Source organism: Pochonia chlamydosporia, chromosome 3 (genome assembly GCF_001653235.2).
Source record: "Pochonia chlamydosporia 170 chromosome 3, whole genome shotgun sequence".
NCBI lineage: Eukaryota > Fungi > Ascomycota > Sordariomycetes > Hypocreales > Clavicipitaceae > Pochonia > Pochonia chlamydosporia.
This window is the reverse complement of record NC_035792.1, coordinates 3,696,057-3,719,367: the sequence shown is the minus strand read 5'-3', so window position 1 is coordinate 3,719,367 and position 23,311 is coordinate 3,696,057. Positions and strand designations below refer to the sequence as shown.

Here is a 23,311-nt window from a genome sequence, read left to right as displayed (position 1 = left end):
CAATCTAGTTTACACTAGTGTGTCTATCAACCCAAAACCCTCGCTCTAAGAGTGCAGTAATTCTGATCACTTATATCCGTTGGCAGGATCACATTCACCTAGTAAAATGTACAGTTTGCGGCCCCTTGAATGATCGAATACATGTAGCATGGCACCATAGATACTCAGCCCTCCCTGTGCTGTTCTTCAGGTTTTGAAAAGAATCACAATATTTTTTGACCATCGTTTGTAAGTTACAATGACTGTTCAGCATTTACATAGGAAACCAAAGCACATGCAGAAACTAGAACAAAGTTACACAAAATGATTCCTAAGCTCTGTAAGTGAGCTAACCCATGTGTTCAGCAATATCCGATTCAAGCCGCGACCCCGCTGTTCCATGATGATGGCGTTGTCAATTCAAAGGCGCGATTGAGACTTGGCAGATGAGTAGCAACGCCACATTGTGCAAGTGCCGGCTTATAAAGATGAACACCTTCACGGCAACACATGTTCCAATTACACACTTGTTGACGTAAAACCTTATTACTTCCTGCTTAACTTTACAGGTTATTATAATGGACAACATTAAAGATTTTCCTCTTGATAATTGGAGTGAGTTGCCTATTCTTCCGAACCCGTTTTACAAGCTGACAGGAATTAGTTCGAGAACAGAGTGTGAGTTGCGGTAATCTACAGAACAAGGACACATGACTAGCTACTTACACTTCTGCAGCCAAATTGCAAAGTTGCGTTTCATGGTATGCTACTTGACGAACTACTCTACAAACACTTCTAACGAACTGCAGCTTCCTGCTCCAAGACTCTTTCAATCAATGAACTTTGCCAACTCTCTGCCACGCCCGGTACAGAAGCATTTGACCGTCATCTCAAGCTCGATTATGGCCCGTTTGAAGGCTCAACTAAACTGCGGTCGCGCATTGCCGAGATGCATTCAACTCCTGAAACACCACTTACAGCAGATAATGTAATCATCACACCTGGGTCCATCTTGGCCAATTATCTGGTTCTACAAACGTTGTGCAAGAAAGGGGATCATATAATTTGCCAGTATCCTTCATATGGCCAGCTCTATCTGTTGCCGAGACATCATGGGGTGGACATTACACTTTGGGCCATGGAAGAGGCTCAGAATTGGCTGCCCGATGTGAACAAGTTGGCGGGAATGATTAGACCAAATACGAAGGCAATCATCTTGAAGTAAGCATCTATTTCTACTGTATTGATTGCCATAGCTAACTCAGTACAAGCAACCCGAACAATCCGATTGGAACAATTCTTTCCAGGAACTTCCTTGAGAAGGTTGTCGATGTAGCTAAGAAGTCTAACATTGCCGTCTTTTGTGACGAAGTCTTCACTCCACTGTTTCATACGGAAGATCCTGCTCCTCCACCAGTCGTATCCTTGGGATATGACAACTCCGTGTCGACGGGATCTCTATCTAAAGCATATGGGCTCCCTGGAGTGCGGGTAGGCTGGGTCGTATCTCGAAACGCTACGCTACTGCGTAAAATTCTCGTTGCTAGAGATTATACCACAATTTCAGTCTCGCAGCTCGACGATAGCGTTGCCGCGTATGCGCTTAGTCGTGACGTGTGCCCAAATCTTCTGAAGCGTAATTTAGAGCTGTGTAAAGAGAGTATCACTGTGCTGGATGACTTTGTGCGACGGAATAAACGATGTCGATGGACCAAACCCCAAGGGGGAGGCACAGGCTTTATCCAGATCTTCGACGATGATGGCCAACCCGTTGACGACTATGAGGTTGGGCTACAGATTGTGAAGGAACAGGGCTTGTTAGTGGTTCCTTGCGGGTTTTGTTTCCGAGAAGAAGGAACCAGTGACTTCAAGGGATACCTTAGGTTTCCTCTTGGGGATCCTGATGTGCTCCGGGAAGGTCTGCCTCTGTTGGAGAAATTTTTGAACAATTGAGGAATGAAGAATTGTGGTAGAGGTGCAAGGCGCGAGTGTTGACCTGTTGCTATGGGAAGTTGTGACTGACGGTTGGGAGATCAGATGGCAAGTGTCAGCCAGCTGCCAACCGGACGTCAACGTATTTGTTTATTTACGAGAAACACAGCGTAAAACAATACCACCGACAAATCCATCTTCTTTTTTCTTCTTCCTTTGAATCCATGTCAACATTGGGGTATATATATCTCGTATGTTATGAATGAATAAACACAAGCTGATGTACACGGGATGTCCTCTGATGCTTTTTAGACTGTGACGATGGATGACCCATTCCGAGACGATATCCGCGATACCACCGCTCTGCGAAAAGAAACAGAAGATCGCATTCGCTCAAAGCTCCGTGGCTTCTATTTTGCCAGCACCGACACAATTCTGGGAAACAAACTCGAAGATCAGGTCCTGCTGCAAGAACTGTGCCCAAACGACTCGCGAAACAACATCGCCTCGGATGTAACCAATTACATCTTCAGAACACTCTTGGCGTGCATCGATCAATGGCCAGTGTTAGATGCAGACGGGCCTTTACCTTTCTGGAACACCATAGCCACTCTTGGCGAGAATAATTCGAATATTCACATCCAACCTGCCATGGCTCGAGACCTCGTTACGGCCCTTATCAAAGCAAGGCAGCGATATGTGCTACGTCAAACTGCAATATACTCCGACTTTGATCTGGAAGGTGATCTGACGATGAGCAGCGACACAGCTGCACAGATGATTCTCGAGCGCATCCTGATCCTGAAAGATCCGAGTGAATTCTCTGGCGATGTATTCAGAAGCCCCCTTTGCAGCGAAAAGGAGAAACAACACTTGCTGAAGCATGCGGTGCAGTACGGCCCAACAAAGAAAATCTCTGGCAACAAATTTCAAATTGCGCTGAGAGCGCCGCAAAATCTCCATCCCATTTCAGACCTAGCCTGGAGGCCAAAAGGCTCCAGTGCGAGAGGGTTTGTTGAAAGACTGGCCGTTGGCCTCAATTCCCCCAAGTCAGGCTGTGGTGATATCCCAGTACCAAGAACAGTGCCTTCGAAATCGGGGTCGACACCAAGCCAAAAATACAAAAGTGAAAGGCCTCACACTGGGGGTATTGGGAAACGCAAATCGGAATGCTTATTCTTAACCCCTACACGATGCAAGCCTCAAATTATACAGGACAAATCTCCATTGCTGCGCAGTGGCGGTTCCGAGAGCAGCCCAGTGAGCAAGAAGAAGGTCAAGAGGGCAACCACAAGAGCCGACCAACAAGTAGCGGACAAACCAATATCCCCGACGGTCGAGAAGTATCTAAGAAGTTCGTTCAAGTTTCGTTCCAAAGAGTAGTTCGGTCGGCGAAGCTTTTTTTGTCATTGGCCGAGATTACGGATGGCGGCCCATGCTCTTGATTCGAAGGATTCCAGTACACCTACTTGTTTATTATTATGAGAGCTCATTGTTGCTACAAGCCAGTGTCAAATTATCGGTCCGACGAATGAAGTATGTCGCACATGGGTTCTTGGCGAGGAGAATTGTTGTAGATTGTGGTCACATTGATAGGATGTCGTTTAGTACCAGACAGACGCATTCGAATGGGCGTAATGAGTAGGTTTATAGCGGAAATTAAATGAGAACAACGACTCCCACGAGTACTGGCAACATCCCTGTAACAGTTATGGACTTAAAAACAGGGCCTCTTGTTCGTTGAGCGAAACGGATGCTGGTAATTCGAATCTACTGCATGTCAAAAACATATGCTTGACCTACCCAAGGCCTCACCCATGAGAGGCAGTCAGCGCGGAGAGAGGTTCGGCCGTGACATAAACGTTAAGAAACGAAACATGCCTATTTTGACAATGAGACTCAATGACTGACTCACGTGTTGAATCCAACAAACAATCCATGCCTCATGTGACCCGACCATGGATGACGATGGCCACGGCATTACCAATACTCAAATCTTTGTATGAGCCGAGATGGCTTGGCATTAACACGCCTATTTATACTATGTTACATACCTCAACCCATGACCAGCAATCTTTAGCTATCAAAGGAGGTTTCAATATGCAGAGGGGTCGAATTCTCAAGAGCTACCTTCCATTTACAACACGCATCCAACCCTAACCCTCAACAGAGTTCAAGCCTCCTCAAATCCAAGTTGGCTATGAAATTGAACTCTGCTATGTAAATCTGAGCGGTCTTCGTCAAAATACATAAGTACGTAGGCAGTAGAAGGCATTCGCCCGTCATTCTGCAAATACAGCTCGGCCGGAACGGTCCCGAAAACCGAAATTCGGCTCGACAAAGCGAGGAATAGTCACCAACCGCCTTAACCGGACCAATGAATGACATTAAATTATGAATTAGAAATGGTAAAAACCAACGATGAACTACCCTTGTATAATCGGATGATGCTGCATAGCCCCCTTGGGAGGGCTACGTCTCCGCGCGGTAGTTGTAACTTTCGTCCATCACTCTCCCCACACTCATTTATCTGGAGCAGCAAAAGATAAGACCAAACCTGGGGTTACAGTCGCAGTAACACTGACCCCGTGCAATTTAATGCCCGTAACCAATTGAGGATAATGTGGCGTGCACGGCTTACCGTGTTCCTGTCGATCCCTTCTTACAGCGTTCACAGCTGGACATGTTGCAGATGAGACATGTCCCGTGCCAGCTGCAAGTTGACCCTATTCTGCGACAGTGGTTGAAGCAGTGTTGCTTTTATGGGATGTTGAGCTGTCATATGAACTCTACTGATGGGTGAGTGGCTGTGCTGGATGGTAAAAGATTGGGTGGTCCTAATATATTGTCTGCATGCATTTCGCTTCGTGTGTTGGTTCCGATATGATATGTACAATTGGGGTCAAAAGTATTCAACCAACTGACGGTATTGCATATCGCCTTGTATTCAATGGGACATAGACGAGTGTTAGTGTATACGTGACGTAGGCAAATACTTTTGACGACAGACTGTATACAGTCTGGATTCTGGGGTCTCGACCCCGGAGATTCGGCATTTTTTACTTCACGTCATTTGTTTGCCGAAACATCTTTCCCTTTTTGAACTCAGATGTCTGTGAAAGTGAGTGATTTCTGACTAACATGCAGGTTCTGATTTGCCCTGGTTGAGCTATGGTAAAAAAAGTCTTGAGAACTAGACCACCATGTGGATGGTGCTTCATGGTTCGTACATGCCTGTCTCGCCAAGGAAGAAACAGCGGCGACAGAACTACCCCAACCTAGCCATTCAATATATCCTTGAAACACCTCAATGGTGACCGACTCTTGGTCTCGGTTAAGGGAGGTATTATTGGGGATCGCTTGCACAGAACGTGTTAGCCGAAGCAGACAGTTCTTGGCCCGTGCAAACTACGACGAACGTGACCCTATTGTGAGGATTCTGTTGGGTGGTAGGTGCCATGTGGAATAATTCTGACGAGATGTGGAGAGGATTCAAGAAGAAGGAAGAGTCCGTGATGGACGGCGAAGCCGAGAACCGAGACAGAATATAAGTATGCCTCCTTCCCTTTGCTGTGATAGCTGTTCTGAAGAAGACAGAGGTGAGGCGTATCTTTTGGTTGTAAATTTTACACCATACAGACGTCATGAGGTCTCAACTTTTCCTTTACGCCGCCAGTGTGCTGGTCAGTACGGCTACTGCCAGCTTTGACGGTAACCTCAACTATGACAGTCCTTCCAAGCGTCATGAACGCCTAGGGATTGACGTTGGTCTTGTTGAGCGTCGATCATGGAAGCGTGACAATGTGGAATATAAGCCTTCGGAGCTGCATTTCACTCATGGCATTGCCTCAGGTGATCCTTGGTCTGAGAGTGTTATTCTCTGGACCCGTGTTGCCCCGTCAAATGACTCCAGCCAGAGTGAAGTGACGGTTGATGGCACTGCTCCTCTGTATAGCCACGAGAGGGAGAAGTATATCAAGGCTGATCCTAACCCCATCTGTCTTGAGTGGCAGGTCTTCAAGGCCGAAAAGCCTGATAGTAAGGACCGAAAGGTTGTTGCTAGTGGCAAGGCATATACAACGTCTGATATTGACTACACTGTCAAGGTGAGACGCTGGTTTCTTCATAAGAGCCGAGAAGAAGTGCTAATAGCTCTTTTTATTTTAGGTTGAGGCCAAGGGTCTGAAGCCGTTGACTTCGTACTTTTACCAGTTTAATGTGTGCGGATCTACCAACAAGAGTCCTGTTGGACGTACCAAGACGGCGCCTGGCAAGGATGACGCTGTGTCTAAATTGAGCTTTGCTGTATTTGCGTGCGCCGACTACCGTGAGTGATAGCGCTCTTACTGGCAACCGGTGAGAGACGAAAAGCTAATCAGTTCTACAGGCAATGGTCACTTCAATGCCTATGGAAACGCTGCTAGAAAGGATAAGCACGACTATGTCATCCATCTTGGTGACTACATATATGAGCATGCAAGGCCGGGCGGGCGTGTTATGAAGCCCCCTCGTATTCTTTGGACACTTGGTGACTACAGGACCCGACATGGACAGGTACGTGCTGATTGCGGTGTGGCAGGCGAGAGGATGTGTTGCTTACACGAAAATAGTACCGAACCGACCCTGATTTGCAGCTTCTTGCCCAGAACCACCCTTGGATTACGACTTGGGATGATCACGGTGAGTCGGGTTTGAGAGAGGATAGTGAAAGTACGTGGACTGACATGCCGCGTAGAGTTTGCCAACAATGGCTGGAAGGACGGATTCAGTGAGCTTAACAACACTGAGGACTCGTTCCTCAAGTCTGGGTTTAAGATTACTGTTGAAACTCGCAAGGCTCATGCTGTTCGATCGTACTTTGAGTGGATGCCCATTCGGTGAGTTTGCCAGCCTTGTGCGATGTCCGCAATGTTGAGTTGTTGATCGACTAATATGGCCTGCTGTAGTCAAGCCGATCTTGACGATGGCCTGAGAGTCTGGAGAAACTTCCAGATGGGCAAGCTGCTGGATCTTGTCATTCTTGACACCCGAAACTACGACCGTAGTATCACCAACCTCAGTAAGCATATCGTATCACATGGTATCTTGGTAAAACGGAGGCGCTGACCCTTGGCAGACTGGAATAAGAACTACATTACCAAGATTTCCGATGATGCCAGCCGGTCTTTGATGGGACCTCGTCAGGAGAGCTGGTTTTATCGAACACTCAGCCAGTCCAAGAAGCGTGGTGCAAGGTGGCGCATCATTGGTAACCAGATTATCTTTTCACGCATATACCAGGATGACAAGTTTGGGCTGGACGGCGATTCCTGGGATGTAAGTCGTGTGGTGGTGTTGACTCCTTGCTTTTTGGTAATGACTGACTTACGGTATCACAGGGATATATTGCAAACCGCAACAGGACTCTGGAACATCTGTATGACAACAAAATTGACAACAACATCTTCCTGGCTGGAGACACGCACCAGAACTGGGTGAGTACAATACTCATAGGTTCCCTCGACACATGAGGTACAAGACTAATGAGCATCACATAGGCCTCGGATCTTGCATGGCTAGGCACGAAGCCATACGACAAGGCAACTGGGAATGGAGCCATTGGAGTTGAATTCGCCGGCACGGCAGTCAGCTCTGGCGGACACCAGGGACCTATCGAACCTGTTGCTGGTAACAGTGCCCGCGCTTTTCTCCGCCGTAACGAGGAACTTGGCTGGCAGGAGGGTTATTATCGAGGATATTTCCACTTGACTGTTACTCCGGAGAAGACCACGGCCCAGTACTACGGTAGGTTTTGCCTTGCTTTCTTTTGAGGACATCTTGAGGAACACGAAACTTTGATTGTATTGTACTGACTCAACTTTTTGTATTAGGATCTCCCACTGTCAATTTTCGCAACGGCTGGGATCTCCCGCTGGCCAACTTTACCGTTGCTGCTGGCGGCAACAAGATAGATAGACCTATTGCAGGTGGAAGAGTTGAGAGTGGTGCGCTCAAGGGTGGTGAGGTCAAGCACACTAACTTGACGCTGAATACGGATACTGGAAAATGGCAGGTTATTGGGTTTCCGAAGATGTACCTGGAGAGTATGGATAAGAAGAAAGAAGTATGAGTTGGGCTGTGCTGGTGGAGATGTGAGATGGCAACATTTGGGGGTATGAAAAGAATGTCTGTCAAGTATGGGTTTGGAGATTGAGGTAGATTAATTCGGCATGTCAGTTTGATGAAGTGGATGAATTTGATATTGATGCGAATATCACGAGCAAGTTGTTGACTTTGGTTCTGTGAAGGCACATTGTGATGGAATGACGCTCAACTCCAACAAACATGGATCAGCGCCACTCAAGCAAAGATGTTTGGCAGTCGCTTGATGCAGATTCAAGGCTGAACTTTCCCATCAAAATCTTCAAATGTCAAGTCTGGTTCATTTAATACCCGCTTCTACTGGCAGAATGGCGTCAGTGGGTCGTCAGCCCTTGTTGGCCCAATTTACCAGCATCTTGAGTCTTGGGTTTGACCATTTCGCATCCCCAAATCGTCAAAGTCCGGTCCAAATGTCTCCACGAACTACTGCAATTGGCCCGTCCAGCCATCGACCCTGGCCCCAGAGTCCAGACCACGAGATGGAAACTCTCCTCTCGTTCTGGCGGGTTGCTGGTATTATTAGAGGCACATTACCAGGTTTGGGGCGCTGATCCCGGCTCTTCGGCACCCACAATGTGCAGCTTGACGTCACTTATTGACGCCGTCTTCTGCATTGGACGATGGCATCTACAAGCATGTGGTGTATCGTGGGACATTCGGTCGCGGATGATAGCCGAGAAGGAAATTTGAGGTGACAGGGCGTGGTCCTCCGTAAGCGATGTTGAAATCGCCATCGCGCAATTGTTTTCTCTTTCACATTTTCTCTACCTTGTGTCGCCTGCATACGACGTTGGGTTTACGTTTCTTCCTGTCGATGGTCATCAACTGCAGACGCGTACCAAAAACTCGCCGAGATCAGCCTGCATAAAGACGTTGGCCAATGGCTCACCTTATGGACTGATTTTTCTCGTCAAGTTGTTTTCTCATCGTTGTCCGCTGCTGAATGCTCTGGATTGATTGCATCACGACATCCACTCCACCGTCGTAATATCACCAAGCACGACACTTGCGACCGCTCAATTAAGCTCGAGACGATACTCCCCTAAAGTCTTGGCTTCGCGGCCAAGCTTCAAACGCTACTGCAAATGGCGACTGTCACCACAAATTCGGCTCCCGCGACAAACGGCGTCAACGGCCATGATCAGACGAAGCCTGAAATCACCCAACCGGGACCTGGCCTAGAAAACGAAAACGGAAACGAAAACGACGTCAACATTGATGAACCGCCTCACAACAAGCCTGACACTACTCAACCATCCAATTCAGGCGACGCAAACCCGACTGAACAGGATGCACCCCGCGCCGACAATTCGCAAGCGCAGCAAAACGGTGGCAATTCGTCTCACAAGCCCTTACCAAAGACGAGCACTGGTCTGAAAAACGCCATCAAAAGCAAGAAGCCGCCAGGAGGTTTCGACAAAACTCCTCTGCCTGATGCACCTCCAGGCTACACCTTGCGATTTACATTTCGTTCCGCCGCCAACTTGGCACCAGCTGACTTGAGCACTGCATCTTCTGACCCCTTCCTGACGGCAACGCTCAAGGCGTCCAATCCGAAGAGACATAAGGAGGATCCAGACCTGGTCCATCGCACACGAACAATTCGAAAAACGACAGAGCCAGAATGGAACGAAGAGTGGGTAGTCGCGAATGTCCCCAGATCGGGCTTCACACTCAAGTGCCGGCTTTACGATGAGGACGCCGCCGACCATGATGATCGGCTCGGAAACGTCACAATCAAGGTACCTCAGGTTTATGAAGAGTGGGAGGGCATCCCTCCGCCGGGCAAGGAGTTTGAAGGCAAGAAGCGGATGATGAGCAAGCGAGCTTTCCTGGTCAAAGGCATAGCGAGCTTGATATACTCTGATACGCATTTAGCTCCACGGCTCTGTATTAGTATTGAGGTCCTGGGCAAATCGGACCCTCCGTATGCGCAAATGTATACGGTTGGTCCGACCATGTGGACGAAGCATTTTAGTCCTATGATTGGGAGACTTGCAGGGACCAAGGTGAATAAGGATGAGGAGCATGATCAGGATGGAGGACCGAGTCAACCTGAGAGTTCGGGCAGGGCCGAAGAGAAGAAGAGCCAAAAATACGAGTATGCGCCTGATTCCACCGACGTATGAAGATCCTGATACTAACGAGCTGTGTAGCTTCCAAGCCAACGAAATGCAGCTGCAAGGCCCGGTACCACCCGAGCTGTACCATCGATATGTCGAGTTCAGACCCATTATCGGCTCCATGTTCTCGTCCAAAGGTATTCGCGGCAAGGTTCTCAACATGGCATTACACAAGCAGCACAACCGCGTGTACAACTATGATCAATCCACGGAATGGGGCGACTTCGAGCCGTGCTCCGACGCGGCTACCATGGCTCTGCTCCGGCTCGCTCACTTTGATGAAGGCGGCCGCCTGTTCACCTATGTCCTCACGCTGGACGGACTATTTAGATTCACAGAGACGGGTAAGGAATTTGGCATCGATCTCCTGAGTAAGCACACTATGCACTCTAATGTCGAGACGTATATCGCCTGCTCTGGCGAATTCTTTATACGCCGACTCGAACGACCTGTCGCTTCGGATGACCCTGATCCCAAAGTGAAGACGCATCCTAAGGAGCCTCTTTCCGGGGGTCCTCCTGAGGATTCGCCCCCTCCTAACCCGGCGTACTATCAGCTTGTTATTGACAATGACTCGGGAACATACCGACCCGATAAGTCTATTCTGCCGAAGCTCAAGGAGTTTCTGGAGAGGAACTTCCCCAACATGGGTGTCATTGCTATGCACTGGGAGGAAGAGGAGCTGCAGAAGTTGAAGGAGAATCAGCGTGCCACTAAGAAGAGAGAGGGTCGTATGATTAATGTCGTTATGAATAGGAGTGTGAGCAGTATCAGCTCTGCGGAGAGTGAGTTGAATGATCGGGATGAGACCTGGGAGTCTGGTAAGAAGAGTAAGAGGGAGGCTGCGTTTGCTGCAATTGAGAATCCGCATACGTTGAAGGATGCAATGAGAGGGTCGAGGGCTGCTAAGACTGAGGTGGCGGCGTGATGTGGAAGTTGAAAATGTGATGGTTGGCATGTTTGATTTCAAAGTTTGGAATGTACTTTGTTAGCGAGTATTTGTGCTTGGTCTAGTATTTGTGTATCTTGTTCTAATATGATACCACTTTTTGCACCGCTGTCACATCTAACCCACACCATCTATGGTAGCCAACTCCAAGACATCTATATCCATCCTCATCAACAACTTATAAATTCGCCTTCAAAGCAACCCACGTACTCGCACATTTCGCCAAAACCGCCCCCTCCCCATCCTTCACCTCACACCTCATCCTCGTCTTCCGCCCGTCAATACTCTCCGTCCACGACGTAATCCACACCACGCCCGGCACCGGCACCGGCCTCAGAAACTTAATCTCCAGACTCGCCGTCACACTACTCAGCTTGTGCACCAGCCCGTCCTTCCCCAGCGCCGTGTTGATCTCGTTCACCGTGCCCATCGCCTCATCCACCATTGTCATCGTCATGCCCCCGTGGATAATGTTGTGATACCCGCTTAGCCCCTCGCCCACGGCAAACAGCGTGTCCACGCGCGTGATGGGCCGTGCTGGATCGCGGAGGTGCGTCTCATCGTCGGGCCGGAAGAAGGAGAGCACGTGCCGTAGACCGCGGGGGTTGGCGAGCGTTGCGCCGACGAATTGGTCGTGCTGGGGGGACATGGGGTTGAAGCATTGTGGGATGAAGGGGATGGCGGGGCCGATGCCGTGGGGGGATGTTTCGCTGAGGAGGAGGTTCGCGCACCAGGGGATGGAGGTGAAGTACGTGAGGGCGGATGGGTAGAGCGTTGATGGGGTGTTTGGGGGGTGGAGGTTTAGAGGGGGGGAGAGGACGCGGTCTAGGGGGGTGAGTTGGGATGGGTTGTTTTCTGACATTGTGAGATGGTTGTGAATTGTGAGTTGTGAGTTGTGAGTTGTGAATTGCAAATTGGTGATGGTGTTGGTGGTTGATATAAGTTGAGGTTGTATGGGGAAAGGACCTCGGCTATGGGATGTCGGAGGTTGAACAGTGGATAGTGAAGACCAGACAGGTGGTGGGGCGGGCGGCTCCGCGGTTCAAGTGCCGGGATGCAGGGCTAGCGTCTGGTTGCCGTCTGATTTATTGAGAAGGAATTGTTGGAAAGATATTTCATTGGATATAGGTTTGCAAGTTATCTTCTAAGGGGCTTGTAAGTTGCAACTAAATATAGATGTTTACTTGCATACGTGAGACTGAGTGAAAAATACGAATTCGGCTTCTGGCTATGGTGGGGTCTATACATGAGGTTAGTCATGGTCTATTGGGGAGCAGTGTAATTTGCAGTTGATGTGGATATTTTATGCTACATGATGAATACGTATATATCCGTGTTTTATGACAGCTGTTTAGATGAGATTATCCTTACCATTTAATTTCTGCATCTTTGTTATGATTGTCGGCAGATGCTGGTTCTGGATACCGTCTTACACTCTTCAGTCTTGAGCCACAGTTCTCGCGGCATATCTTATAGATACCGGTGACACCAGAGCCCTTGAGATGCAAGATGATGCCTTGCACTACATTCAGAGCTGTTGAAATGCCGGAATGAACTGCAGAGGCTTAGTAGTTCAGCAGAAACGCAGGCGACAGAAATATGACCAAGTTCACAGCTAGTAAAGTTTGGTCGTTGCAATGATTGCCTCCGTGACAGCTGTCAGGGACGTTAAGCCCTCTCGCCAGCTGGCAGTACCAACCGGCAACCCACAAACATGGGACGATACCATTTCTGAAAAGAAACCCATCCGATTCTTCAAACTTCAACATTCTCCTCACATCATCAAATTCAAGATACAGACAGTCAGTAACCATGGAGAGCAGCGACGACGGATCGATCCTCAGCACCGACCACATCAACACCCTTATCACCCTCGAACGTACCGGTGCGAGTCTATCCATGGTTGCTATCCTTGTAACCGTCGCCCCCTTCGTGACTTTCAAGAAGCTCCGTACAACCCCAAACATGTTTCTCGTGTGTGCTTCTGTAGCAAACGCCGGGGCAAGCGTAGCCTCGATGATGGGCTACGATGGACTACGCATGGGCGAGGACTCGGCGCTTTGTCAGGTTCAAGGCTTCATGTTCCAATGGTAAGAGAAGCAGATTTCCGGGGATTTCTTTGACCACACAGTCCTGACGTTCAAGTCTAGGTTCATGCAGGCTGACCCGTGGTGGTCGTTTGCCATGGCGGTCAATGTTTTTCTGGTATTTTTTAATAATGCTAACCCGTGCAACTTTCAAAAGTACACATGGGTGTATTGTGTGATATGTTTCGGCGGGCCCATGCTGCCTGCGACTATACTTCTTTCTATTCGTAATGATGAGAGGGGGCCCGTCTTTGGTGATGCAGCAGTACGTACAACTGATGATGCCTTTTTATAGCTCATACTGACAATTTAAAGTTGTGGTGTTGGATTAGACCGAAATGGAGCATCATCCGTCTCTACGCATACTACATTCCTATTTGGATCTGCATTGTTTTCTCCATCTTCATCTATATTGCTGTTGGATATCATGTCTTTCGGCACAGGAATCAGCTGCGTAATGTTACATTTCAGGTTTCGAATAGTAATTACCGGAATGGATCCTTGTCTGATAGCGAGAATATGACCTCAGTAGAAGAGGTGAGGACACCTTGGTACATACTCCCACAATTCGTGCACTAGATGATTAACTTTTCAGAATTCCACGGATGAAAATAGCTGCTACAGACTCGTTCCCATGGGAGTCCAAGTTACAACCAACTTTTCAAGTTTCGTCGAGGACCATCCTCCCCTGCCCCCTCACGTTGCTCATAGAACAACATCTCGTAGCGCGTGGTTGGATTCTCACAATGACTCTGATAGCGAAATGGCCCTCCCGACTCCACAATTTGAAACGATATGTTCCTCTGGAGGGCAGCATAAGAAACGCACAACCCTTGCGGGTAGACTGGGAAACCTCACTTCGACAGCCTCAATGAAGCTGAAGCGCCTGGATCCGGTGAAGATGGCGTATCTTCGGACAAGCTTCATCTTTGGGTTTTCCGTGCTAATTACATGGATTCCAAGCTCAGTCAACAGACTTTACAGTCTTGCCAATGGAGGGCAAGTCAGCTATTCTCTCAGCATCGCGAGTGGCTGTGTCTTGCCACTTCAAGGTGTATGGAACGCAATCATCTTCTTCACGACGAGCTGGTCCACGGTGCAGGCCGAAGCGAGAATTATAAAGACTAAATTTGGATACGGCGTAGGTGACTGCCGATCTCGCTTAGAGAGCAGAATGGACATTTCATCGAACGAAAGGTGCGATGCATTCAGCGAGTCCCAGCGAGACGGGTTGCACCTCCCCGATATGGAGACTCACGAAACAAAGTGAAAACAAAACCCATCTGAACAAGACTGTCTATTTCTTCCCTTTGCAAGATTCCTTCATCCCCTCCCGCCACCATGTTTGGGTTAAGGCCGTTCGTCTTCAAAAAGGCACTATGCGGCTCAGCCGCGTTGCTCATGGCCGCCACTACCTCGCTCGGCGGATTCCTTTTTGGCTACAACGTTGGTGAAATCTCCGGCATTCTAACATTCCACGAATTCATCCGTCGATTTGGTGCAGATGCGGACCACCTGCCCCCCCTTACCTTGTCTCTCATCGTCTCCCTCACGAGTTTGGGTTCATTGTTTGGGGCGCTTTCGTGTGCATAGTGAGAGTCTTCCATAGCAGAAATACTTTTGATTGCTATCAAACACAAGTCTAACATCTGGTGCTAGTACTGCCGATTGGTGGGGTCGCCGAATGAGTCTGCTCCTAGGTGTATTCGTGTTGGTCGTTGGTGATACGTGCCAGATGTGTGCGTCGCGTGGATCTCATCTGATGTTGGGTCGATTCGTGTCCGGACTTGGCTTGGGGAAATTGTCGGTTGCCGCTCCTATGGTCCAGTCTGAATCTTCACCGAAAGAAGTTCGCGGTGCCGTGGTCGCCTCGTATCAACTCTTAGTTACCCTTGGTATCCTGATTTCCACTACAATTTGCTACGGCTTCTCGAATATCGAGGACCAGACTGTGTCTTGGAGGGTTGTTATTCTACTAAAGTTCCCTTTCTGCCTGGTCTTTTTTGCTGGTGTTCTCAGTATACCCGAATCTCCCAGATGGCTTGCAGCTCGCGAGGATTGGGAAGGAGCCCGAATGTCACTGGCTCGCCTTCGTGGGTTGGCAGACAAACCTCACGACCCTGTTATTGAGCAAGACTTTGACGAAATGAAGAACATCTTAGGGTCACAACGGCAAGTTGGAAATAGTTCATGGTTTGAATGTTTCCGGTCCAGCCAAAACATGCCAAAGGTTCTGTATCGGACCCTTCTTGGTGTTGGGATCCATTTCCTGCAGCAGTGGACCGGCATTAATTATTTCTTTTACTACGGAGTCACCATATTTCAATCAGCTGGTTACGATAAACCCATTTTAGTACAGCTCGTTCTAGCTACAGTGAATGTCCTGGCAACGTTTTTCGGTCTCTGGCTGGTGGAGAGGTTCGGACGTCGATGGCCCCTGATTGTTGGTGCTTTGTGGCAAGCTGGCTGCCTTATCGTCTTTGCCTCAGTCGGAACCGTGCGCAAGTCCGAATTGCGGTCCGCTCATGGCCTCACATGGACTTCACTCGTTATGATGGCATCGGTCTTTTCATTTATTTCGTCTTTTGCGTGTACCTGGGGCCCGATCACTTGGGTAGCGGCTAGGGAACTGTTCCCCTTGCGAACTCGAGCTAAACAAGCATCCATGGCAACTGCTGGAAACTGGCTCGGAAACTGTAGGTGAAGTGAGTCCAAGTATTGAAGTGCTTTGCTAATTTGTTGGGAAAGTTCTGATTGCATTCCTCTCGCCTATTGCCACGAGACATTTGTCCTACTCCTTCGGCTTCGTACTTGTGGGAACCAATCTTGCCGCCGCAGCGCTCATTTTCTTCTGCCTTTACGAGTCCCAAGCCTTGTCTTTGGAGAACGTGAATCTCATGTATGGCGCAAGTGGACTGAAAGCTTGGAACAGTCGGAAATGGGTACCTTCTGGGCACATGACGCGGTATGAATGAGCTTTCGGGTTTGGCCCTTAGTGTGGAAGAGGGGATGAATAATAGTTTTAAGACAGTATTGTTATCGTTATAATTTGGTGGTATGGTATCACAGTATGGTCAGAGGAGTGTGTTCTTTGGTAACCCTAAGCAGTGTATGCTTTAGTTGTATTTGTAATGCATTCTATTACTGCGGTCAAGTCTATTAAGGTGCGATGAATGCTCGCTATGTGAAATTTCTAGGATATGCGTGTAATGTACAATGTGTGCTATTCAGGCTTGAAATATGGTGAGGTAAAACACCCGTTCTCTAAGGCGCCCTTTAATGTGCCCCCATTTCCCTCTGTTTTCTATATTAGTGTAGAAATTAGCTATGCTTTTGCTGCTTTTGAATCAGATGTTACTGGCTCGTGCGGAGACAAAACCCCAGTGCCAGTAGACAGATTTTGTTCTTTAGCCTTCTCATCGTGAACAGACGAGTGTGATGATTCCACATCAGTAGAGCTATCGACTTCAGAGGAGCTTTGACCAGCAAAATCAGTTGGATTGGCCTCTTCATCCTCAACACGACGCTTCTCCTTCGTGTTCGTAGGAGCAAACTTGCTTCGAATGCGGATTGCCTTGCCGTACTTGTAGAACACGAACGGCACAACCGCAAGAAGCGTAGCCACGCCGGCGACAAGACTACCGCCGCCGCCGACGCCCAGCGCATGAAACATCTGGTTGGTGAAGAGGGGCGCAGCGGCACCGCAGGCAGATCGGGCGATTGTGTTGGCGGCGATGGCGGAGGCAGCGTACATGAGGTATACGTCGACGAGATAGTTGAGGTATGCTACGAAGATGAGGAGCATGAACGTGGAGAGGAGGCCGCCCGCAATGGTGGGCACGATCCAATGTACGGAACTGAAGTTTGTTAGTTTTCGTGTAAAGTGGTGATGGGAGATGAACGTACTTGAACTCGGCTGTCCATGCGAACCAGAACATGGCTGCTGCGAAACCAATACCGCCAACCATGGCTAGGGGAAGACGATCCTCTGGCTCCATGAGTTCGACCTTGAGCTCGCCTCGTTTGATCTTGTTGGAGCGTCGTTTGGTGTCGTAGAGGACGATGGCGCCGCCGAGGACAGCACCGACTACTGTTCCGATAAGGGGTAGTTCTCCTACGCCGGAGTTCCATCCGCGACGTTCTTGGAATACAATGGGGTAGATGCTGAAGAGCATATACAGAAGCATATACACCACCGCAAGATAGATTGCGCACAGTAGTGAAATAGGGTCGAATAGAATAATCCAGGGTCTGGTTAGGGCAACGCTAAAGACGCTCTTGATAGATCGGTCCTGCATCTCAGCAGGGGCCTTGACGTCTTCATACCCGGGTAGCTTCGCCTTTCTCACACGCCTCGCCTTGTGAAGGAGGATAGTTGGACCGTGAGTCTCTGGAATGGTGAGCATGATGATCCATGTTCCTGCTCCCAACCAGATGAGCACGTAGAAAGCCCAGTGCCAATCTTTCTTGAGCTCCAGAAAGCCTGCAACAACAGGGCCTAGCGCCGGACCGATCCAGACCATGGTCGAGAAAAGAGCCATGGCGTTGGCCCGCTCCAGCGGACTCCAGATATCGGCCAGCACACCAGGCGAGTTGCTCAACGGGGCGGAGACGAGCGTCCCCGTGAGGAACCGCCCGACCAGAAGGCTGCCGAAGTTGGGGGCAAACGCGCACAGGAAGTTGAAGGCGATGTACATAGTGAAGGAGATGTAGAAGATCCACCGCCGGCCGTAGAGCTCGCTCAGCGGCGCGAAGAGCAGCGGCCCGGCGCAGTAGCCCAGCAGGAAGAGGGTGATTGTGAGTGCCGCCGCTTCAGTTGATATGTCGAAGTCCTTGGCGATGGAGGGGATGCACCCGCTGGGGGCGCTGGATGCGAACGTCGCGTTCATGACGAGCATGACGGCGCATATCGTGACGGTGATGCGTCGGGGGGTGGACCAGTTTTGCGGGTTCTCGATGTCATTTGGCGAGAAGGCGAGGAGGCCTTGGTCGTTGAGGAAGGGCGGTTCCGTGTGGTCGAGGTCTTTTGTGCGGTAGGGCTTGTTGACGGGGCGGGAGAGGAAGCGCGTGAGTCCGGTCATGATGGCGGTTTACTACCATTAGGTATGTTGAGAATTAGGTTCTGGTGTTTGTGATAGGTGTTGATATTGGTCGATGGACGCATGTGGTGTTTAGTATAGCAACTCCATCTGATAACATCCGTGTTGACAATGGATCTAAGTGAACAGATTAGATCCAAGACTGTCTGGGATGCAATGACGCAGGAATGTGGGAAGAGAGCCCAATATAAGGATTCAACTCACACCCAAATGGTGATTACATATCTTCACGGTGTCACTAATCTTTTATTGCAGCATGGAAACATCCGTGGGTCTAGCTGTCACACCTTTGATGTCGGCATTTCGCGTCCTCCAAAGCTCGGGGATAAGAACGGCCCTAAAGAGGGAAGCCAATACGCCGCCACTGGCGGATGGCGCCATTGGGTTGGGGTTGGGGCTGTTGGATGGACGGTTGACGTCAGGGAATCCGAGTTTGGATGTTGGATTCGGCGATTTTGCGATTTTGTCCACTTTTTTTTTTTTTTTTTTTTTTTTGGCTCCGAGAATGTCATCGCTGCTGTGCTACGTACTAATGGGTGTTTTTCGCCTCAACAGGTACGGTATTGAACTCCACGGAAGGGAAGAGAATTCGTTTGCGAAACAAGAGCCAAAAATGTTCAGGTAGTGTTGGTAGTGTTTCATTTGTAAGCGATCGGTTTCGTGGGCGGGAGCAATGATGTGCTGCATGCTGCATTCGGTGGTTGAGGGTGGTGCGGTTGTCCGTGATCCGCGGACTATGTAATGTGAACCACCGAGGATGCGCATGCAGGAGATACGACTCGGAAATCTGCAATTGGCTAAATCTTGGTATATTAATGCATATGTTACTGGTTTTCTGTTTCTAGGGCTGGAAGACATGGTTGCGCATTTACATGGATGTTTATCGATTCAATTCGTGTCACATAATGTTCGCCACGTTAAATGTCTGTGGAATATGGAGTACATGCCTTGGTGTATCGACCTCATCACAAGCAGGCTATTCCATCACCTCGTAAATAATAGCACATAGCAACTGAAGATTTGTATTCATGAACCATGAACCATTACCATTAACTGTCCAGCTACGATGCTTGGATGCTCATGTCATGTCGGCGCTCGCGCTCCAAACCCCCGGCCAAACTCCACTTTCCATGGAATTTCGGCCGGGACTGTGAACATTCAATGTGACTAGACCCCTGCTCGGAACAGTCGGGAGGAACCAGTGGGCCATTGGCCACGGACCATGTTGCAGGCGTTTGTGTGACTCTGAGACACCAGACTCAGACAAGATAGGACAGACAGGGGACAACCAGCTGGGATGCTGCCAGCCATTCTTGATGCTGTAGACGCTGGTGATGGTGGATCCGGCACTTCGGCTCCGTCACAGGCCTGAAGCCATAAATACGCACATGTTCTCCGTATGTTGGTCAGATTTATTCGGCGTTAAATGGGTGTTTACGCACGTAATACGCGCAGTGCCTCGCACTCGTACAATTCAGTATGTCGAGCGGAATGTACGGGCCAACAGATAATTGTTGCTGAAGACGGAGACGAAAAGACGGTTGGTGGAAAGTCTCGAGACCGAAGCGTATTTCATGATCCGAGACCTGTCCATTATCAATCAGCCGGCTGAGGTCGGATATACGCAACACAACACGGCGGAGGCTGCTGTCCTATACACTGGATGCGGTCCGTTGACGAGTCGGTTATCAATCTCGGCGCAATGTTTCGATTATAAACCCAACGACAGTCTCATGGCACACCTCTTTTCAGCTGGTAATCCGTCCTTAACCTCATTCTCCAACACCTCCCTCAAAGCATCAGTGACTGCATCCCCTTCCAGTGTGACAAACCCCATAGATTGGTAAAACGTCTCATTCCAAGGCACATTTCGAAACGTAGTTAGCGTCACAAATGGCAGCTTCTGCTCAATTGCACATTGCTTCGCCTGGCCCATGAGAGCTCGACCAATGCCTTTACCCTGGTGGTCTTTGTGGACGGACATTTCCCAAATGTGTAGATTGCCATCGAGTATCTCGCCGTTTAAGAACCCCACAGGGACAGTTTCGTGGTCAGTCAAAGTGTCAACGGCCACCCAGGCCACGCCGCGGTCGATCAGTGCAAGGTGGCGCTCTACTGGTTGGTTTGAGTCGTCGGCGATCCAGGCGAGGTCATGGATTTGGCGGAACGTTTGGCCAGCGGATTGTTCGACTGCGGGGAGGAGAGGGGCGTCGGCGGGAGTTGCTGGGCGGATGGTGAACATGGTGTTTGATGGTGGAGGTGACTGGTGAGTTGGGCGATTGATGATCTTTGATGTTTTAACTCCTGCTGTGCGGGGATGGTGCGGTGGATTGCAAGAAAAGTGTTCTCCTGTGTTTGCATAATAATTGAGAAAAGTTGTTATTTGAAATTGCAGTAATAGATGCTGGTGATTTTTATTTATTTTTGAGTGTTTCGAAAAAAAATGTTGTTGTGTATTTGTTCTCGCAAAGAGTCACACCGGGTTGGCTGATTCCACCTCAAGACCACACGAGGGCTCGGTGATGCTCTTCCGCTCCAGCTGCAAGAACATTGACCCTCTCTGTCGAATGCCATGCACCCCAATCTTGTGTGACCACTGAGAACAGAACTGGCTCGTTTTGGCGACGCTCGGCAAAACTTGGACCATTCTGGGCAGTGGCGCGGAGTCAACCCCGCACAAAGTTCAAGTCAATGATCCGGGGTTTTTATTTCATCGTGCTCTTCGCAGTATGTCGAGGTCAATTGGTTATAAATATTACCAGAATAATCAAATTAAAAAATATACTGCTTAACATAGTAGAGAACAAGTTCAGAATAACTTACAATTTGTTGCATTTCGGTTGACATACTCTCATGATGGTGACCGCTGGTGTATCTGCATCGAACCTTCCTAATTGAGACAGCTAACTAATGTGGAGCTCCACGGGTCCAGCACCCGGTTCTGATGTGTAATTACACACGATACCAAGGTCTGGTGGGACAATCTTCAGTTCCAATTCCTATTTTGTTGGCCGTCTGTTTTCTTTCTTTCAAAATACTCACAGCAGGGCCGAACCCATTATCATTAACCAGAGTCGCATCGGTATCGCGTCGCCAACATGGCCATCAAGAAACTCTCGCTGCTCGCAGCAGTGAGCTCCGTCTCGGCATTCGTCTCATCTCCGATTGTCGGCAGCCAACATCCTCTCGGATGGCCATTGTCCTCTGGCAAATCCAACTTCAAATGCGACTTGTCACCAGTCCTGGATCCTTCTAAGGATGGTCTGCCATCGGCCAAGGAGTTATTCTCGTCCAAAGACGCCCTCAACAAGCAAGTCAAGAGACACCAAGCGGTGGTGCGCGTGCCCTCGATATGCTACGACGATCTCGGCTCTTTTGAGGAGGACGAGCGCTGGAAGCCGTTTTACAAGCTTCACGATGTATTGGCTGAGACATATCCTGTTGTGTATGTAGCATTTGACATCCAAAAACAAAACTTCTAAAACCGCACCCCACTAACAGTTACCAGACACAAGCGTGCAAAGCTCGAAAAGGTCAACACCTTTGGCCTGGTCTACACCATCCAGGGATCCAACAAGGACCTCAAGCCCATGCTGCTGGCAGCTCACCAGGATGTCGTGCCGGTCGCCGATGCAAAGACCTGGACTCATCCTCCCTTCTCTGCGCACTGGGATGGCGAATGGCTCTGGGGCCGTGGCTCAATGGACGACAAGGACAGTCTGACGGCCATCATGTCCACCATGGAGACCCTGCTGTCGGATTCCAAGTGGAAACCCACTCGTACTATTGTTCTTGCATTTGGTTTTGACGAGGAGTGCTCTGGATACCGTGGTGCCGGCCACATTGCGAAACACCTGGAGGCTCGATATGGAAAGAACGGCATTGCGATCGTCTTAGACGAGGGTGGCTTGGGAATGACACAAGTTGGCGATGTTTTGTATGCTCTTCCCGGAGTGTATGAAAAGGGACACATTGACATCTGGTTCGAGCTGCATGTTGTTGGAGGACATAGTTCCGTCCCTTTCCCCCATACCGGAATTGGTATCATTTCCGAGATCGTCACCACTCTCGAGTCGCACCCTTACCAGCCAAAATTGATCAAAGATGGCCCTATCCACCAGCACCTCATGTGCCAGGCGCGATACTCACCGAATGATTCGCCCGAACTTACCAAGTTGCTCGGAAAGGGCGATCTCGAAGGGGTCGCCAATTTCATGGCCGACGCCAGCTTGATGACCAAGTACATGATTCAGACCTCTCAAGCAGTGGACTTTATCCGCGGTGGACAAAAGATTAATGCCATGCCCGAGGTTACCACTCTGGGCGTCAACTACCGCGTGGCTCCTCAAGACAGCCTTACCTTGGTCCAGCACAATGTTGTCAAGTATATCAAGGATATCGTATCGAAGTACGGCCTCAAGGTGAAGGCCTTTGAGGGAGACAAAGAGTATGAGGACTATCTCGCTGAACACGATCACGAACTTCTCATCAGCTCTACTGACGATGAGGTGGACTACAACGGAACGTTGGTAATTCAGGCCAAGGAAGCTAGCAAGCCCAGCCCCATTTCTCCTTCTACTGGTGCAGTTTGGGATGTCCTTGCCGGAACTATTCGCCACACCTTTGCCTTTGACGGCACCGTTGTCCCTACTGGTGAGACTATGACGGGAAACACCGACACCCGCCACTACGTCAGTAAGTAATAACATGCAATTGGCTCAACAGCGACGAATCAAGCTAATGTGAAACAGATCTTACTCCCAATGTCTACAGATGGACTCCCATTACACGAGACTCCACTGAGGGCATCCACACCATTGATGAACGCATCCGCATGGACCACCACATGGAGATGGTGCAGTTCTACTACAATCTCGTGCGCAACTTTGACGCAGCTGATGCGTAAACACCACAATTCGACGTACAACCTCGATAGAATGTCAGGATATATGAACCACTACGATGAATGAAGTAGCTGTATTTTCCATAAACTACATAAAT

General features: G+C 49.3%; 10 protein-coding genes across 10 annotated transcripts; 7 read left to right on the top strand and 3 right to left on the bottom strand.

Annotated features, from left to right (window-relative positions):
- Nucleotides 1–557: 557 nt before the first annotated feature.
- On the top strand, nt 558–1,932 carry VFPPC_15877 (aspartate aminotransferase; the record flags this gene model as incomplete). The annotated part of the gene is made up of 5 exons (XM_022428984.1): nt 558–594; nt 644–657; nt 716–740; nt 789–1,200; nt 1,251–1,932. The coding sequence occupies 5 exons, from the start codon at nt 558–560 to the stop codon at nt 1,930–1,932; spliced, it is 1,170 nt and encodes a 389-aa protein (XP_022284502.1).
- Nucleotides 1,933–2,232: 300 nt separating this feature from the next.
- On the top strand, nt 2,233–3,294 carry VFPPC_04959 (aspartate aminotransferase; the record flags this gene model as incomplete). The annotated part of the gene is made up of 1 exon (XM_018284218.1): nt 2,233–3,294. One exon carries the CDS (start codon nt 2,233–2,235, stop codon nt 3,292–3,294), a length of 1,062 nt encoding a protein of 353 aa, XP_018145619.1.
- Nucleotides 3,295–5,555: 2,261 nt separating this feature from the next.
- VFPPC_04957 (alkaline phosphatase) lies at nt 5,556–8,020 on the top strand (the record flags this gene model as incomplete). Its single annotated transcript, XM_018284217.1, has 10 exons — nt 5,556–6,017; nt 6,079–6,238; nt 6,299–6,465; nt 6,522–6,591; nt 6,647–6,788; nt 6,858–6,970; nt 7,028–7,227; nt 7,290–7,385; nt 7,449–7,695; nt 7,782–8,020. 10 exons carry the CDS (start codon nt 5,556–5,558, stop codon nt 8,018–8,020), a joined length of 1,896 nt encoding a protein of 631 aa, XP_018145618.1.
- Nucleotides 8,021–9,137: 1,117 nt separating this feature from the next.
- Nucleotides 9,138–11,103, top strand: VFPPC_04956 (C2 domain-containing protein; the record flags this gene model as incomplete). The annotated part of the gene is made up of 2 exons (XM_018284216.1): nt 9,138–10,153; nt 10,209–11,103. The coding sequence occupies 2 exons, from the start codon at nt 9,138–9,140 to the stop codon at nt 11,101–11,103; spliced, it is 1,911 nt and encodes a 636-aa protein (XP_018145617.1).
- A 199-nt stretch (nt 11,104–11,302) lies between these two features.
- Nucleotides 11,303–11,986, bottom strand: VFPPC_15876 (thioesterase superfamily protein; the record flags this gene model as incomplete). Its single annotated transcript, XM_018293629.1, has 1 exon — nt 11,303–11,986. The coding sequence occupies one exon, from the start codon at nt 11,984–11,986 to the stop codon at nt 11,303–11,305; it is 684 nt and encodes a 227-aa protein (XP_018145616.1).
- A 950-nt stretch (nt 11,987–12,936) lies between these two features.
- On the top strand, nt 12,937–14,481 carry VFPPC_15875 (G-protein coupled receptor; the record flags this gene model as incomplete). The annotated part of the gene is made up of 4 exons (XM_018293628.1): nt 12,937–13,214; nt 13,275–13,476; nt 13,527–13,748; nt 13,807–14,481. The coding sequence occupies 4 exons, from the start codon at nt 12,937–12,939 to the stop codon at nt 14,479–14,481; spliced, it is 1,377 nt and encodes a 458-aa protein (XP_018145615.1).
- A 71-nt stretch (nt 14,482–14,552) lies between these two features.
- VFPPC_15874 (MFS sugar transporter-like protein) lies at nt 14,553–16,186 on the top strand (the record flags this gene model as incomplete). Its single annotated transcript, XM_018293627.1, has 3 exons — nt 14,553–14,803; nt 14,871–15,907; nt 15,960–16,186. The coding sequence occupies 3 exons, from the start codon at nt 14,553–14,555 to the stop codon at nt 16,184–16,186; spliced, it is 1,515 nt and encodes a 504-aa protein (XP_018145614.1).
- A 350-nt stretch (nt 16,187–16,536) lies between these two features.
- Nucleotides 16,537–18,292, bottom strand: VFPPC_04953 (benomyl/methotrexate resistance protein; the record flags this gene model as incomplete). The annotated part of the gene is made up of 2 exons (XM_022428426.1): nt 16,537–17,068; nt 17,118–18,292. The coding sequence occupies 2 exons, from the start codon at nt 18,290–18,292 to the stop codon at nt 16,537–16,539; spliced, it is 1,707 nt and encodes a 568-aa protein (XP_022284501.1).
- Nucleotides 18,293–20,021: 1,729 nt separating this feature from the next.
- On the bottom strand, nt 20,022–20,552 carry VFPPC_04952 (GCN5-related N-acetyltransferase (GNAT) domain-containing protein; the record flags this gene model as incomplete). Its single annotated transcript, XM_018284214.1, has 1 exon — nt 20,022–20,552. The coding sequence occupies one exon, from the start codon at nt 20,550–20,552 to the stop codon at nt 20,022–20,024; it is 531 nt and encodes a 176-aa protein (XP_018145612.1).
- An 856-nt stretch (nt 20,553–21,408) lies between these two features.
- VFPPC_04951 (vacuolar carboxypeptidase Cps1) lies at nt 21,409–23,216 on the top strand (the record flags this gene model as incomplete). The annotated part of the gene is made up of 3 exons (XM_018284213.1): nt 21,409–21,755; nt 21,819–23,005; nt 23,062–23,216. 3 exons carry the CDS (start codon nt 21,409–21,411, stop codon nt 23,214–23,216), a joined length of 1,689 nt encoding a protein of 562 aa, XP_018145611.1.
- Between the last annotated feature and the right edge of the window lie 95 nt (nt 23,217–23,311).